At 32.5% G+C, this 18,545-nt stretch overlaps 2 protein-coding genes across 2 annotated transcripts; one reads left to right on the top strand and one right to left on the bottom strand.

The window, feature by feature from the left end:
- Positions 1-2,698: 2,698 nt before the first annotated feature.
- On the top strand, positions 2,699-7,402 carry LOC126706471 (peroxisomal 2,4-dienoyl-CoA reductase [(3E)-enoyl-CoA-producing]-like). Its single transcript, XM_050405956.1, has 5 exons — positions 2,699-3,027; positions 4,205-4,364; positions 5,140-5,309; positions 5,396-5,618; positions 7,021-7,402. Exons 1-5 carry the CDS (start codon positions 2,836-2,838, stop codon positions 7,167-7,169), a joined length of 894 nt encoding a protein of 297 aa, XP_050261913.1. The 5' UTR covers positions 2,699-2,835; the 3' UTR covers positions 7,170-7,402.
- A 2,090-nt stretch (positions 7,403-9,492) lies between these two features.
- Positions 9,493-13,068, bottom strand: LOC126705416 (uncharacterized). Its single transcript, XM_050404418.1, has 2 exons — positions 11,668-13,068; positions 9,493-9,940 (listed from the first exon to the last, which is right to left on the bottom strand). The coding sequence occupies exon 1, from the start codon at positions 12,653-12,655 to the stop codon at positions 11,693-11,695; it is 963 nt and encodes a 320-aa protein (XP_050260375.1). The 5' UTR covers positions 12,656-13,068; the 3' UTR covers positions 9,493-9,940; positions 11,668-11,692.
- Between the last annotated feature and the right edge of the window lie 5,477 nt (positions 13,069-18,545).

Genomic DNA, 18,545 nt, shown 5'->3' on the forward strand with positions numbered 1-18,545 from the left:
GGTGCTACTCTTCTAACTCTCTCTCTCTCTCTTTTTTTTTTTTTTGGTTATAATAGTTAATATTCACATGCTACCTACCTATTAAATATTCTATTCACATTTTCTTGTAAATTATTTTTGTATGCTTTGTCACATGCTACCTATGTATATACCCCACATGTTTTGTTTGTAGATATTTATTGGAGTTAATATTCACATGCTAGATACATGGTAAATAATTACTCACATGCATATATATGTCTATTGTTTGCACAAAACTTTTTCCAAGAATCAAAACGCCAAGTATTTTATTTCTCCACAAAAAGATAACGTTTGGAATAAATTAAAATGAGGTGCTATCTTCGGGTAGGGGTTGTGAGGTGCCTAATACCTTCCCCACACGTATTCAAACTTCCAAGTCCAAGATCTTTGGTTCGAGACTTTTTAGTTTGGCTTAATTGATGAACCCTTAAAATTTGGTTTAGTTAATCAGGCAACTTAAAATAAATTAGACCCCTTGGTGACCAATCACACCTAACACAAAACCAATGATTGGTAGCAACTCCTAAAATAAAAATAAGAAAAATGGAGTCACATACACACACCACACCCTAGAAATACAAGCACACGAGTCACATCGTTAAGGATCCAATGTGCGACCAAATTGTAGAAAAATTGTCTCAAAATTTTTTTTGGGGGAAGGGGGGGGGGGGGGTGTCCACACTTAAGCCCCTTGATCTTCTTTCCATACTTGCAACTCATCAATGAAATAAAAAAATCAACTTGAATTTCTTTTTCCTTGTTCTTAATGTAATTGTAGAGATTTATCAAATAAGAATTTACAATTGAATCAAATCTATCAACTCCAATAAAATCAATAAATTTCGGTGTATCGCTTATCACCAAAATAAAAAGATCTTGAGATTGACAATCATATAATTTCATTTCATTGAGATCCTTGAAACTTTCCTCTTCAATTTCTTCCTCGATGGTCTCTACCATCTTGATTTCAAGATCTTTCTCTATGATTGGATCTTCACTATTCTCCTCCACAATAATCTTGATTTGAAGATCTTCTTCCATCACAAGACCTTCATTAATTTCTTCAGAATTCTATATGTTTTGTTCTTTGACTTCTACATAATTTTCAAGAACAATATTTTCTTCAACATGCAATTCTTCCTTTAATGGTGGAATATATGGTTCTTCAAAATAATTCAAGTATGAACTTTTTGGCCAATAATAATCTTGTTTTGTATACAACAAAAGTTCATCACAATCCAAATGATAAAATTTGATAGCAAGCATCTTTTTCATCCTTGGCCATAAACGAATTTTGTCTTTACCTTGTCGGATTCTATCAGTTTGTATTCATACCCACCAACGTGGTGCATACTCTTTAAGTTTATACAAAGCAAATTTAACTTTTCTCTCATCACAAATATTCTCATAGTCAAATAAATCCTCTAAATCAAGTAACCAATCAAGAAAATCTTCTTTATAAAAATAACCATTAAAGCTTGCAATTCTTCTATAAGGCATATATGAAATTTGCTTACCAATAGATTGCCCATGAGTTACTTCTCTGCGGCAGTTATCCCTAGTGTTTCCATACTTCAACAGCACCATCGTTAACCTCCAGACCAGGATAAATCAAGGCCCTGATACCAATTGATACGGGAATTCGGAAGTGTCAAGAAGCAGAACACGTTTACTTCTAGAAAATAAGAAACAAAACACATTTGCTTTTGAAAATAACCTCGAATCCATGAGGATTCCTTGAATCCACAAGGAGAAAGGGTTTGGAATCCACTAGAAAATAGAAAGACAAAAAGTCTGAATTTTATTGATTGAATAATTGTTTAAAAAACGTTTATAGACTTAGGGGCCTATTTAAAGGCTCCGTAAAACTTGACAGACAAAAAAATATATTCTAAAATAAGTCATAATTAATACCTAACCATTATAGGAGCCAAATTTAACCTAAAAAGCATTAAAAGAACCTAAAAATAAGGAAATAATTGCCCTAAACCTAAAATAACGAAAATTACATAAAAATACCAAATATAAAAAATTACATAAATCAATTTGAAGATTCTGTTCTGCATCATTTAGTAGCTTTTTCTTTAGAGAGAAAATTGTACCTTGACTTGCATTTGCACTTGGCTAATTAGGTAACAAAAGACAAAATAGGTATTTCATTGGTAAGTAAAGCCCAAATTAAAGTAAAAGTTTTGTAGCTTACTCTACAAAAATAAGAGATATGTTATATCCACAACATTTTCACAACAAATTATAAGTAGTTAGTTATTATTGGTTTATAATTTGAATCTATCATTAAAATTACTTTTTTACTCCACCAATAACAACTTGTAACAATCTACCACTTAAAATTTTTTGTAAAAATATTGTGAAAATATTGTGGATATAAAATTTCTCCAAATATAAAGTCGCTCAATAAGAAAATAGAAACTTCATTATATTTATTTATCCTACTTATTAAGGAATGGTCATGTTTACAAAATTCTGAGATCACAACTATCTCTTTTCCCTTTTTCTTTTGTTCACTAAAAAACAAAAGAGAAAAAATTAATAGAGCTCCAAGCCTCCAAATACAACAGAATCAACCGAAGAACCTAATGTATGCCTAACGAAAAACTAAATCGTATGTAATATATATGTATATGTGGTTGAGTCATGTGTCACGTAAAATGGCACAAGGTAAACTCAAGTCTCGAACAGCAAGGCATTATTGTTTTCTCAAAAAGACACAGTTAAAAACAGACAAACTTTTCTCAGAGAGAAAAACTCATTATATAGAACTAGAAAACCACATACACACATTTACAGAAACTCATGGCAATGGAATCTCCCTTCAAGGCTGACATACTGAAGGGGAAGGTGGCATTGTTGACTGGTGGAGGGTCAGGAATTGGGTATGAGATATCATATCAGTTGGGAAAACATGGAGCCTCCATTGTTATCATGGGCCGCCGCAGGAATGTCCTTGACTCTGCTGTTGACTCCCTTAGATCTCATGGAATTCATGTAATTTATTTTCTCTCACTTCCCAGAATCCTTTTTTTTCAACTAGTTTGTAACACTGTTTTTGTCAACTGGGTTTGTTTCATATCTTTGAGTTTCTCTCTCTTTTATGTTTGGAATGAAAGTTGGGGTCTTGTTTGGTTTCTGAGAAAAGTGTTAGGAAAATAGATGAAATCATGAGTTTTTGTTTGTTGTTCTTATTACTGAACTTGGAGTTTAACGAATATCTGGTATGAACAACCATTTGATTTTATATGTTAATCAGGAGTTAACAAACAAACAGAAACTTATATGATAACTTGGCTATGGATCTGTTGACTAATCAGGATAAACCACGTGTATTTTGTTTGTTAAATAATATGATTAATAAACATATTTAATTTCCTAGTTGAATAGTGTTGATAAATTTCAGTGAATTTTTTTGTTAAATATATATTATCTGGGAATTTCCACTTGAGGATATAATAATCTGGCTCAATCTACAAGTGGGGTTAAACGGGTTTTCTCAAACCATACAAACAAATTAACATTAATGTATGATTGAACCTAGAAACAGGCAGCCGAGGAGTACTAAGATAAACAAATAGGAGGTTAATTTGCATTGTCGAAATAAGTTCATTACTAGCAGATTTTTTCCTACAGTGTATAAGACAAACAGAACTTTTACACTAGTGTTGGTATTGGTAAATTACACACGGTAAGTATCGAGTCTAAGGTTCAAAACAAAATGGTCGAAACAAAACCTTGGCTGAATATTTAAAAAAAAAAAAAAAAAAAAAAAAAAGGAATAATAGGGTAGGTTAAAAGGTTAAGAAACTTTCATCTTTTGACCCAAAAAAAAAAAAAAAGATCAAGAAACTGAAAGAGAAGCTTTGGAACAAGCACTTGTCATGACTTGTTCTAGCAGATTCCCACCTATGTTTGTATCAAAAAATTGTTATATAATCATCTGAGAAGATTAATGAGAATAAATGATGAAGCATAGTTGAGAGGACAGGAATGTTGATGTTAGTGTTAGTGATGTGTTATTAATATAGATTGTTGTCTGACTCTGATAGGTTAACTAGACTCCCACATTGTAGAATTCTTCTGATTGCTGCTTGGAACTATTGCAGGGTTTCTACTATGCTTTCTTTTAGTTGGATGCTGATGTCTGGTTTCATGAATATTTTTGTTGCAGGCTGTTGGACTAGAGGGAGATGTTCGCAAAAGGGAAGATGCAATTAGAGTTCTGGAATCAACTATTAAGCATTTTGGCAGGCTTGACATTCTTGTAAATGCAGCAGCCGGCAATTTCCTTGTAGCAGCAGAGGATCTAACCACTAATGGCTTCCGAACAGGTTGTATCTTTAGACGTGTGGATCCAAGATATTCCTTCTGATTCAATAAAGAGTATTGGAAGATTTATCCTACACTGTATAATTTGATTGGATTTTTATCTTTGTTCATATTTTTTTTTCCATGGTAATTTCCAAGAATTAAAGCTAAGTTCTTTAAGTTGTAACTAGTATATATTGGGTCATGAACATCATAACTCCCAACGGAAAATACTGATAGATCACGATTATGCTTAACATTCATTTCAAAAGCAGGGGAAGCTTTATTTATTTATTATTTATTTTTTAAGTTTGAAAGTATCAGTGAATATGTTTTTCACTTACTCTAGTATATGGATCCACATACTCATTGAGGTCTTTCTTGGGTGATCTAGAAAAATGAAATGAGTTCAGTTTCTATTCTTATTGGGTAGGACACAATCCTTTAGAATCAAATCTTTGAAGAAACTGGAGCCAATTCAAAGATGAAACTAAGGAACTCCTAAGAATTCCATTTCATGAAATAAAATTGATTTATGACATCATTAAAGTTGATTTGTTTCAAATTCCAAACAAATAAAACGAGTAGCACCAAGTGCTGTCTAAACATGGTGGGTGGTGCCTTATGTCAATTGGAGGTTCCTCTAGTTAACTAGGTTGAGAATTGCAACTTATATTTATATCACATGATTTCAGTCACTCCGGGACAATATTAAATTATTATTCCAGGTTTTTCAATACATGAAGACTCTTAAGAGTTTATAATTGAATGTTTCCTTTTTTCGATTGGTTTCTGCAGTAATAGACATAGATTCTGTTGGCACTTTTACAATGTGCCACGAAGCACTTAAGTACCTTAAGAAAGGGGGACCAGGGAAACACCCATCTAATGGTGGAACAATCATAAATATAAGCGTAACTATGCATTATACAGCCACTTGGTATCAAATCCATGTATCTTCTGCCAAGGTTTGTGAACTGGGGTTTGTGAGTTTGTCAATAATATTTCTTATAAACTGTATTCAATATCTTCACATTCTTTTCTTTTATACCAGGCAGCTGTTGATAGCATTACAAGAAGCTTGGCATTGGAGTGGGGAACAGACTATGACATTAGAGTCAATGGGATTGCACCAGGACCTATTAAAGACACTGCTGGTGTTAGTAAACTTCTACCTCAAGAAATTATAAGCAAAGCTAGAGAGGCACAGCCTTTGTATAAATTTGGTGAGAAATGGGATATTGCTATGGCAGCTCTCTATCTTGCATCTGATGCTGGTCAGTAATCTAATTTACTAATTTTATGTAATGTAATTTTTTCCCCCTCTATGCCATGTGTGTATGTGGATTCCCAAGAATGTACTCCCTTTTGGTCAAATGGTAAGAATCCCTTCATAACCTAGCTATCATAACTTGCAATTAGACAATTAAGTAAAACACAAATTTATTTATGAAACTTATTTTTTGTCATTCCAGGATCCATTTCTGACTAAGGTTGACAACTTCATTTACTTTTGGCCCTTCTAGGATTCTGTCACACACATACACACACACACACACACACACACACATTCCTCTTTTCTCTCTTGATTGACAATGTTGGATGAAGAGCAGAGCAGTTTTCATAGCCCCTGCATGTAACTTCCTAAAATATTCAATGAAATAGGAACATTCATTTGAACTCTTCTCATTAATTTGTCTTCACTTCTCCTTGCATCTTGATTGATTCCACAATCTCTTCTTCATGAAGGAGCTTTATTTGATTAGCTTGCAATAGGTTGTTCCTTAGGTTGATTCCGCAAGTTTATTGATGTTCCTACAAACTTTTTTTTTACCCTTCTTTTTCTCTTTGAATTACTCCCTAATATGCCTTACAATATTTGCTTATGGGCTGATGTTGTCATTTCTGTTGGGTATAAATGTGTTAGTTGAAGTCCATACGGGGAAAAAATAACCTCATTTCTCCTCAATCTGTACTTTAATTTCTCTAACAACTTCTGAGCCATGTCAATGGAAACTTCCTGGTATAGGTACTTATCAATTTCCTGATATGGCATTTTGGTTGTGATGGATCTCTTTGTGACTCATAATGTAGGTATGATGTGTCTAGATCTAGATAAACACAGTTGTATTCTATTTTCACCAATAGAGGCCGTTGCCTTGTTTCTTATTTCCTTATCTCTAGGTGCTATGTATTCCTGGGAAGTATTGAAAAAGGTTTAATTCTAATTAATTGGTAATGAACCACCTAAAAGTTAAATTGCTCTGAGCATAAGCAAGAACAGTAGATACAAACTGGGGATATTGATGATACGTGCGTAAGTGCTATTTGTAATATTTTCTGATGAAATTGTACTCATTTTATTCTTTTTTATTTTTATTTTTTATATAAATACGATAAAATTTCAATTTATGACGTACATTTCATAATGATTTCTTTTTAGTCTAATTTTATAAGACTACAAGTTACATTTTGGGATATTGAGCTTTTGCCATTTCGCAACAATAAGTGCTTCCACTGCACTAATTTTTATGTTCATGATTTCAAAACTGCATAATTTTCAAGCTAAAGATATTTTTTTGGGAATTTATAAATGTTTTAAATAATTTTGCTACTCTTCCTTTTATCCTCATATTGCTATACACCGAGAATCTTATGTACATGTCTTATGCTTTTAAGGAAAATATGTCAATGGAACAACATTGGTGGTCGATGGAGGACAATGGCTGAGCAGTCCCCGCGATCTACCCAAAGAGGCGGTGAAGCAGCTGTCTCGAGCAGTGGAAAGTAGGTCTAGAGCAGTTGGGGTTCCTAAGAGCAAGCTATAACGATTCAATTGGATTTTGTCCTTTGGTCCTCTCATCACATTGGCTGCTTTCTTAATGCAGAGATGTTCACTTTAATTGGCAATAAGTGTGTGTGGATTGTAGACTAGAACCACAACCCTTTCGTATGAAGAGTATCTTGATCATTAATATTCTCCTATTGGATTAGCATCAAACTCAAAAAGAATGTAAACATTGCATTTTAGAAAAGGGTAAAACGCAAGGCGTGCATAGAAGTGGACTGTTTGTTTGCACTTTGAAGTTGCAGTTAGTGAAAACTTAATCTTGAAAAGTACATTGTGAAAATAATTTCCCCTTTAACTAACATATCCAATGATTTTAAGAAAGGTAATAAACCATAATTTGGCCCAGAGATAAGGTAATAGGGCAGGCCACAAGTACAGAGCCAATTAGATGAAAATATTAGATTCATATATGACAATTATTTGGTCCTTGTACTCACTCAGCAGTAAGATACCTATTTTTTCTATATTGCTTTTTTGGACAAACATTTGCATGTTTATGTGTTAGCTGTCAAGTATTTGCCAACTCTACCGTATTGTTTCTAGCTCCGCCAATCTAAATCTTAGCAGTTGTGCAATGCTTTCCCTATTTGCTTTTAGGGTAAATCTATGATGGGGTACTTGCTTAAAATGCTATCTATAAGTGTTCTGATATGATTGGATTATATTTTACCAAGTTATCCAGACTTAAATAAATGTTGACCCACAAATCACAATTTAGGTATATATTTCAATTATTGTGAAGACATGATAAAATCAAATTCTCTCATTTCAAACTTTTGAAATGGATAATATTTTTGAAATTCCACAGTAGAGTAACGCAAAGGACAAGAGGATCTAATCTTTTTAGTACAGCACAACCCATTTGTGTTCTAACTAGGGCATCCAGAGATAAACTGGGCTTAGTAAACAAAAGTCACAATGAGGACATAAACACTTGGTAGGCATCTTCAAAGTATATTTAGAACACAGTTTTATAACATACTAGGTCCCTAGATCACATGGGCATCATGTGAAAACTAGATACTTTTCTTTTCTTATATAAAAAAGTAGTGCAAAATGAAATAACATACTTTCTACTCTTGAACTGCCAGTCAAGAAAATCACAAGATGAAAACCCATTTGCTAGTAGTTGGGAACAACCACAACCTAAGAGGGTATGGAGGATGGGTAAAACATGACTTTAAGTTGTATGCAGAAGTTACTAATGAAAGAACACCAGCAAATGAGATTTGACATTTTGCTTCACTAAGCAAATAAAAAATAATCCCCCTCTGTTTTATTCTGACCAAATTCTAAGTGCTATAAATCAAAATGAAATGATTCCCTATCTTACAATCCAATAGCCACAAACAATACACGTATAAATGGTCAAGCCTACACATAAAGTGGGTATTCTAAAATATTTATCCAGAACAAATCAGCTGATGAAATGCTTACCTCCAGTGTACCCTTAGCATCTCTACCAACCAATTTTGACCCACCTATACTCAAGGTATCTTAAGTTTCTTAAAAAACTCATCCTAGGATTAAATTAATGCAATAGTACATAATGTGGATTATGACTTCTCCATGCCACGTATTCATAGATTCAAAACTCTAAATAGAAATTAGGGTTAATGAAATTAAATAAGACTAATCCCTTTTCATGAAATCATTTTAAAGAAAATAAAATAAAAAGGATTTTTGCTCATGACATGTGACAACCTAAAAGCAACCTCAAACGTGGATGATTTGCCTTTTGGGTTGTCTTCATAAAGCGTAAACCAATAAAAAACCGGGATAACCAATGCCAAATTTTCATTTATCCATTCCAGGATTATGCAGTTTATAATTAACCATAAATTAAACCACATATGAGGTATATGGATTCTTCAGCATAAGGGTTTATCTAGACAAAACTACATGGGAGATCCCAAGAAAAAATAAGTAAAAAAGCACAAAGGAGACACAAACAACTACAACAGCTTTGGTAATATTGCATCACCTATAAAAGTTTTCAAACTCAAAGTTGTGACACCTCTTTGGTAAAAATGCCTGTTAGATCTTAGGATCTGACAGGAAGTATGAAATTCTCCAAAGGACATAAAATTCTTTATCAAAGGGTTCCATGGAGAAAGGATAATGATACAGACATTTAATGGAAGTAACATAAGTACCTTGTGCAACCCAACTAGCCATATATATAAATCCATATTTCAACATTCAGTGTGACTGAAACAATGACATCTTCGCCCTCACAGTAGAAATGCACACAGAAAAAGTTTTAAAGAATTAAGTGAGTTTTCAACCTGATCAACATATGAACATAGAACAAAAGCTTTTAGCTTTGACATTAAAATACTCAAAATCCTCCAATTTAACCTAATTTACAATATAAAAACAAATTGAAGAGGTAACACTTTTTTTTTAAATATGTAATAAATATTTCATTAAAAAAATGCAAAGGTTTTCACAATAGTACACAAGATGTATACAAGAATAAAGCAAGAGATAACACTTGAAAATAGGCAACTCTTCAATAAAGGAACAGAAATGTGGCAAAGTTCAATAACGCAACATTTCTATTGCTTCTCTTCACTTCAAATCAGCTGCAGGTCAACTTTCCAGATGAAGCATGAAACTTGATATCTCTTTTGTTATACTCCGAACTTCCTCTTAATCAGAAGCTAGAACATGCAACTAATTCAATTTCACACAGTCTTCTAAATTGGCTTTGTACATAAAAAAAGGTCGTACACAGTGCACCCTCTATATGCAAACCAAAATCCAAGTCAGCAACGTATATAAATATAAATATAATATAATATATATATACACATTTTTTATTTATTTACAGTATCACCCACTGAGCTAAATCCTGGGATTCTATATGCAATCTTTTATAATATATAATGTCAACTCCTAGGAAATGTCACACATACATTACACGCATCATATATTTATTTACATTTTTCTACAGTATCACCCATTGAGCTAACTCCTGGGATTCTATATGCAATCTTTTATAATATATAATGTCAACTCCTAGGAATTGAAACGCCTATATTACATACATCAATTCCTAATGTATCACCCATTGAGCCAACTACCAGGATTCTAGATGCAATCTTCTAAAATATAACTGCTCACAGTATTCCTGCTCATCCAGCCCATAATTCAATGGCAAACAAAAACATCACATTGTCTGATGGTAGTCTATGACAATAGGAAACCAAATCCTAAAGAAAGAATCATTGGGAAGTCCTTATGGTGTCTTGAAATATAAATTAAAAATAACAAATCCAAGGCATCAGATATACTGTTTTTCAAATGCATTAATCCTGCCATCTCAGGGAGGAAAAAAAAAGAGAGAGCCACTTACACCAGTCAATCAACATCAGTAGAAACTAATAGCTGTTTATTGTATTTATCAGTGTGTAAGAGGGAGGAAAATGGTTTTAATAAAATTACATTTTGCACATTGACCTTATCCCCTAAATTGATCTCAGGCGTGGTCATTATCACTCAATAACACACACACACACACACACATTCTTGAAGCACAACACAAAATTTAAAAAAAGAAACATACACCAATGAAAAACAGTATCAATTTGATCAAAATAATAATAATAGAACAGAGTCAACCTCTGGTGAGATAGCCACTAGATCAGGGTAAACTGACGGTTTAAAATAAATCCAACCAAAATGCTATACCTAGATCAGTAATCCAATCAGCCAGAACCAATGGATATCCTGTATCAATCAGCTGGGGTTCTGAACTGAGGCATAATTCCTCAACACCAAGAGAATTTTAATAAAAAGAGTATCTGTGTATGTATGAAGAGACAGCAAAAGTTTAAGGAAAAAAAAAATCCTGAAAATATACTATAGACAAATGAAAACACCATAACTAGAGGAAACCAAAAAGAGAAAACCCATAGTTATAAGTCATAACCATCCTCTTGTTATCAACCCTGCCGATAGTCAGATCAGTTCATTCAAATAAAGTAACCAGATTATTTACTTTAGCATCACATAACACATTACTTCATTTAAAAAATCTAGAGAATAAAGACATAATAAATATCTAACTTGGGTTCAAATCCCCCCTCCCACACTCGTTGTGAGAAACAAAAATAAATAAAGGTATCTAACTTGGGCTTTCCTTCTATATAGCAATGAATTCAAAATTGCTATCCTACTACATAATTGTGAATTGTAAAAAACAACCCAAGCATCATCTAATTTATGATCTAAAGCAAAAACAAAAAATTTCCAAATCCATCACAGCATTTATAATCTAATATCCAGCAACAATCCACAACAACTACAATATATGACTTGCTGAAATAAAGTTATTACCAAACTAACAACAGATCATTAAAAGTACTATTTAACAGCTCAATTATCCAAATGTTCATTCTCTCTACACATTCCTAAAACAGTTCAAAAAAAAAAAAAAAAAAAAAAAAACTTTACGTTATCAAACTTACACATAAAATTGTCATGAAATCTATCTCAGATTTCCAAATTCTCCATCTGAATATTGCTCTTGAGAGGCACGTACTCCCCAAGATACCCACCAAGATGGTCATGCAAAGCTAATTTATCAATCCCTTGATGATGAAAACTCTTACAAACATAGTAAAAGACGCTCTGCACCAACAACCCCACCAAGTTCACAATCACCAACACACCCACCAAGAACCCTCCAACCACAATCCTCACAAAGACCCCAAATTTTTCACCTCCATGCACAACCACCGACCCAAAAACTCCACCAATAACCCCACAGATCGCCAAGTACACAAAAACAAGCACAAAGGCGTAAAGGGTCTTTCCCTTCAACAACTCATAGCTCTTTTTCATAGCAGCAAACCCATAAACCGGTTCCAACACAGAAACCACGCTAGCCAAGTGCCATAGTGCAGTGATATAGACATGAACAAAGAGAAAGAGTATGAAAATGATCAAAATTGCAAAAACAAGCAAAAAGGTGTTCTGGGTATCAATGGCTACGACCAATAAGACCAGGAAAGCAAGGAATACAAAGTTGTAGATCACCATTAGAAGAGAAACCCATAAGAAGGTAACGAATAAGCGCTTGAAAACGTTGGGAATGGCCGAGATTGTGGAGGAGAAAGAGACTGGCTTTGAGGTGTAGAGAGAGGCCACAGTGAAGACTATGGCCGCAGTGGAGAGGAGAGAGAAAGCGAAGAGGAAGATAAGGTAGAGGAACTGGAAGAGGAGGAGGAGAGTCCACTGGTGTCGGGTTTGGGTCGGGTCGGGTTGATAGTTTTGGAGGTGGGTCAGGAGTGGGTGGGTGAAGAGAGAGTGAGCTAAGATGGCAAAGGAGAGAGGGAAGACGAGAGTTAAGGTGATGAGGTAAAAGGTTTTTGGGGATTGTTTGGGTATGGAGGTTGATTCTTTGAGGATGTCTGGGATTGTTAAGAATTGGAGATGTTCTGGTGGGAGATCCATGGGTTTGATGGGTTTGGAATCTGGATCTGACAAGGTTTGTGTTTGTAGAAAGTTCTGAGAGATCGAGAGACAAAGAGGTTGATGATGATGATAAGGATTTATTGATGAGTGATTATGATGTGCAGAGTCAAGAGGAGGCCACTTTTTTAATTTGATTTGATTTTTTTGGGTATTTGGGACATTTGGTGGTTGTGGTACCTAACCTTTGGTCTTTTAAAAGCTGCATATATTTGCTAAGTTTGGGCATGTGAGTTGGGGGAGTGGGCTATACTTTGACTTCTTTTGAAGTTCTTGGCCATGTAGGATGGGTTTATTGTTAGGGAATTTGAATTGGGTTCCAAACATAATAAGGATGTTTAGGGATGAGATTAAGACATAATTTTGGAGGTATGGAATGATTAGGAATTGGAGGTGTTCTAGAGGAGATTCATGGGTTTGGATCTGACAAGTTTGCGTTCGTAGAAAGTTAAAGAGAGGTTGTTAATGATGATGATGATTTTGTTGATGTGTGATGATGATGTGAAAAGAGAAGAGGAGGGCAATTGATTGTGTGGTTGGGGCCCATTGGGGGGTGGATGACTTGGGCATTTGGGACATTCGTTTGGTTGGAAGGTACCCTTAGCTTTAAGGCATATATTGCCAAGTTTGGGCTTTTTTGGGCATGTGAAATGGGAATTGGGCTATCTTAAGTCTTAACTTCTTCTGGATTTGATCAAAAAAACAAAACCTTCTTCTGGATTTCTTTATGGCCATGTCTGGGACGAGACAAAAGACATGAATACATGATTTTGAAAGGGGAAAAAAAAAAAAAAAAAAAAAAAAAAAAAAAAATTCAATGCAGTCCCAATTAGGGTGCATTTTATATTCTTCAGTTCAATTTAATTATATGATTAATGTTATCATTTTCAAAAAAAATTCATTCATTCATATGATTTATTGGTCAATACAATCACCTAGTTGAATTCAACTCTGAAACTTATGGAATAACACCTTAAAATTGCACTTTTATTGTTTTCTTGAGGAAACAATTTTACTTAAAATTTTCTTATTTTTGAAAACTTGGTAAACTCTAATGTAAAATAAATAAAATTGTATTACACCACAAAACTTATTCATTTTTGTTGAACATTTAGAAGTAGTTTGATATATATATATATACAGTTTGTCTAAACTCAATCTATAACTTTTTTCAGTTTATATATAGCTTGGGTAGACTATATATTTTAATAAATAAATTTTGCTTTGAAAGCACACAAAATAACAGTATGGGAAAAAAAGAAAAAGAAAAAAAAGTCACTTGGCTTACAAGGATAAATGAGTAAAATAAAAGAGAAAGAAAGAAAGTCAAATTCTTAGAGAACAGGTAAAACATGGTACTCCACTTTTACATGCATTGTTTGCTATTTTTAGTAGCCGTTTGCAAACTTTATTTTTAGTAAAACATGGGACTTCTGGTGTAATTCGAAATTGAAGGTTGTGAAACATCCAAGAAAGTACTTGTAGGTCTTCAGAGACTATCACAATCTCCCATCCCAGTGTTCGTTTTTTATTTTTAATGTAAAAGATTAACATCTTGTTGTCTTGACTTAGAAAAATTAAAAACTTGAGAAATATTTGTTGCACACAACATATTTTACATTCATCCCAAAAAATAATTGAAATCAGTTGTTTTTTTGGACTGTGAATAAAATTATGTAAAATGGTGTGTGTGTGTGTAAAACCTTCTTTAAAATCTCTTTTATACAGTCTCATAGTTAGGCCTGTAATATCCCAAGAGGACTGATACACTTAATTAACACACATAATATATGATATGAAAAAATAACCATTAAATTTGGTATATATTTTTTAGAAATAAAAGGTAACAAGTTTCTAAATAAATAAAAGAAATAAAAGATAACAAATAAAAACATTTTGAAAGACCACAAAACTTATGAATATTGTGTCATTCATTCCATTCAAATCCACTATTAGCTAGGAGAACCTCTATTTTGTACGAAAATGGCCTCAATTTCTTATGCCTATTCTTTAAAACTCCGTTATCAAATTTACTTATTTCATCAAATGCTGCGTCTCATTTCATTCATTGAATGTTTTGTAAATGATTACCACTCTTTTGACCTCCACATGCCTGATCTAATTAATATATATATATATATATATATATATATATAAATAAATAATAATAGGAGTCCTAATGGGAATTCCCTTTGATTTTCCTTTTGGGCATGCCAAAATCTTTGAAAACTGTAAAGCATCCTCCTCTGTCCGTCTTCACTAAGAAAGTAAACCATAAATTTCAATTTCTTTGGTACACTTGCTCTTGCCTTTTCTCTCTTTTTTGTGAATAAGTTTTTTTCGCTTTTGTTTATCCTTTAACCGTTCTCAGTTGAGTCTGGTGGAGGTGATCTTGCGACTGTTTGTTCTTCTAGGCCCCATGAGATTTTACATGACTTTCATTGGTGATGGAGTACTACTTTACATTATATAGTATAACTACAAGTATTGCAGTAAGTTTGCTAACTTTTTGTGTGGTTCAAAGATGCTATATTCTTTGTTATTTTAGATTATATAACCTTAAGCTTTACATTACGGAGACGTATGTTAGGTTGTCTCACATCAGAAGTAGCTTATTGCATTTGTTGTACAAGTTTCCAATTCCTTTTGTGTAGATATTTTTTCACAGTTGTGGAGTAAGGTCTATGCACTATATGTTATCTTATGTTTTCTCTTATGGTGTAATGCTTCTTTGTTTATTAATTAAAGATTATGTTGGAAGCCTATATTATTTGCACCTTCAAAGTGTTTGAAAATGTTTGAACCAAATTTTTCATAAATTAGGAAGAATTGGATTAAAAAAAACTTAGAAAAGCTTTCCATCCTTACTGAAATTGTCTCGCAATAATGACTATATTTTTTTTTTTGTTTTGTTTTTATAATTTGTAGGTTCTAAATCTTTTGATTTTTGATTTTATTGTCTTTTGGAAGTTTGACCATTTGAATTTTTGGGTTCAATTTTTTGCAATATCTGAAACTGTTTGACAAATTTCAATAGTTATAATTATGGATTATTCTCTTGAAGGTAACCTATCTTTCTCTTATAATTCTCTATTTGGTAGTCATATATATATTGTTTTGTTTCAATAATTTCTAGGCAGTGCCAGTGAATTTTTTGATTTTTTTTTTTCCTTTCAGAAGTTTTAACATCAGAATTTTTTAGTTTTTTTTTTTTTTTGCGATATTTAAATCTGTTAGCTAGATTTTTTGCAACCCATTGCATGTTCAAGCAATGGTTTATTTATCAAATTGTAACTCAAAAAAATAGGAGCAATTCACGCAATAGTATAGTTTCATAATCAATTTAAGATTTTATAAAATTATTTGAGTCTATTATAAATAGGTAGGTTACCGTGCGTTGCACGGGTTTTCGATTAGTATTATATTAAATACCTACTATTTTATTGCTGGTGTTCCATGGATTGTGCACGTTGAGATTGAAAGTTGAAAAAAGTAACTTTCAATCTCAACTGTTAAATAAAAAAATATTAAAAATAAAAAAAAGTTAAAATTAAAAGATTAAAAATGTAAAAATTTTTGTAAAGAAATAGGGTTAATTGCATGATGCATTTGCATATTGCAATTGCACCTAATCTCAATCTAATGAAACACAGATTGAGATCAGGTGCAATACCCTAGGTTGAGATTGAAAGTTACAACTTTCAATCTCAATCACTAAATATAAAAATATTAAAAAAAGGTAAAAAGTTAAAACTTTAGTAAGGTAAAAAAATTTGTGAAGGAAATAGGGTAATTACATGATGCAATTGCTAATCTCAATCCGTTTTCCATTAGTCCTTGTGGCAGAGTCGCATAAGGGTGGATTTCTCTTCTACAATTACAACCAAACAAATCTTAACTCACAACTTTGAAGTAATTTATCTATATTATTACTAGTATAATATATATATATATATATATATAGAGGACTTTTGATAGATGAAAAAGCTTCAGTTGGCTTATTATAGAATGTGGCTGATCACTTAAATAATAAAGATTCACATATTATCTCGTCCAAAATTTCTGTGTTCCTCTTTGCTCTTTCTTTTAATTTATAACAGACCTGAATTTTCAAATGATTTTCCTTGGAAAGCCTTTTACAAAAACTCATGAGACTTTTCATAAAAAATTGCTTTCCAAAGAAAACTCATGACATTTTCACCAAAACCCTGTTTTCCAAATAAAAAACCATTTTTCAAAAATTTAAAAATTTACATTAAAAGCCGTAAAAAAAGAATTGTTTTCAAGTAATTTACGTGTGGACTGGAGTCTCCAATTGCTCCGCTTTGGCTGGAGTTTCCAATTGGGCAGTTTTTGTCATAAATATTGTCTAGCGTGTTTGCTGTGGAGTACGGTGCAGTTTTAGGCCATTTTTAACATCACATCTTGCAATGTGGTTTAGCCAAAAGCATAATCACACTACACCTTATTTTCGCGGTTACATGTATGGTGTGGTGCAGTGTGGTGCGATTTAGAGTTTAGCTAAAACCATAATCACACCACACCTTATTTTTGCGGTCACATGTGCGGTGCAATGCATAAGATGCAATTTGAAGCCGATATATTTTTCAAATTTTGGGTTTTTCTACCCAGCCCAAAACTGATTTTTCCCTTTGTTTTTGGACTAAGTTTTAAACCATTGAGCTAATTTTTCTTTATTTTGGGCTGACTTTTCTAATCAACACTTACTAGGGTTATTAAACTTTTTTTTTTTTAAAACTAAGGTTATTTAACTATTAATAAATAGAGAGGGTGCAGTGCGGTGCGATTTATACGGTTTTCTTATTATAAAATCGCAAATTGCATTGCACTATTACTTGCGGTGTGGTGCAATTATGCCATTTTTCAGACAATTTTGATGAGATTTTTGTGGTTTGTGCAATTTAGCAAACAATTCTAAATATTGTTGCCACTTTATTTCTTTTGCCCAAAATAATTTACGTGTCAAATTTGCAACAAGGACTATTAAGGAGACAATCAAAAATAGGAATAACTTTTTTGAAGGTAAACAATGAAGAAGGAGAGGTGGGGTTAGAATCTGAGCATCCAAGTACATACAAAAAAGGATGCCAATACTAAATTATCACTCGAATCCCAAATCACTATCTTTCCTTGATCTTTTTTTGAGAAAGTTTCCTTGATCTTATCAACACAACAACCATACATTTTTTGATAAAGCATCAACAAGCACACATGTTACTAAGATAATATATGAAACAAATAAGAAGATAATATAAGAATAAAGTGTACAAGCTCTTTTAAATTGTAATTGATGCATTTTCCAAAAAAAAAAAAATGTAATTGATGCATTGTATTATATATGGATGGAACATAGATGATACTGGCTACATATTGTCAACGCGTTTGAAGGTAATTTAAGTTACATTTTAGAGAAGCTCTCCATTAAATTTTATTTATTTATTTATTTATTTTGTTTAGGATAGTTACTTTACAAAGTTTAGTTATAAAATTGGTTGTAGTCTAAGGTTATAATCTTATTCAATAAAAAAAAAAATACATATTTTAAAAATCTAACCGTTGAATTTCATGTTTTTTACGCTCTTAATACGAATGTTAAATTTTGTGTCAATCAAATGTTATTTATTATATGATCAATAAACTTATATTTTATACATAATTTTAAACTAACAAAACTTGCAATTTAAACAATTTATTGATGACATAACTATTGAATTTTAGAAATTTTGCAAGCAAGGAGGATATAAGAAGAAGATGTAATCCAATGGTGGATTTGTCAAAATTCACCTCCATTAAAAATATATTGAATAAGGTTGTAACCTTAGGCTACAACTAATTTTGTAGCTAAACCTTA

The sequence above is a fragment of the Quercus robur genome, chromosome 11 (genome assembly GCF_932294415.1).
Source record: "Quercus robur chromosome 11, dhQueRobu3.1, whole genome shotgun sequence".
Lineage (NCBI taxonomy): Eukaryota > Viridiplantae > Streptophyta > Magnoliopsida > Fagales > Fagaceae > Quercus > Quercus robur.

What these genes read in the sequence shown, in the direction of transcription:
- LOC126706471 (XM_050405956.1), top strand. Translation starts at nt 2,836, where the DNA reads ATGGCAATGGAATCTCCCTTCAAGGCTGACATACTGAAGGGGAAGGTG. An exon ending in TTAGATCTCATGGAATTCAT is followed by an intron (nt 3,028 to 4,204) that starts GTAATTTATTTT and finishes TTTTTGTTGCAG; the next exon opens with GCTGTTGGACTAGAGGGAGA. An exon ending in TCCATGTATCTTCTGCCAAG is followed by an intron (nt 5,310 to 5,395) that starts GTTTGTGAACTG and finishes CTTTTATACCAG; the next exon opens with GCAGCTGTTGATAGCATTAC.
- LOC126705416 (XM_050404418.1), bottom strand. Translation starts at nt 12,655, where the DNA reads ATGGATCTCCCACCAGAACATCTCCAATTCTTAACAATCCCAGACATC.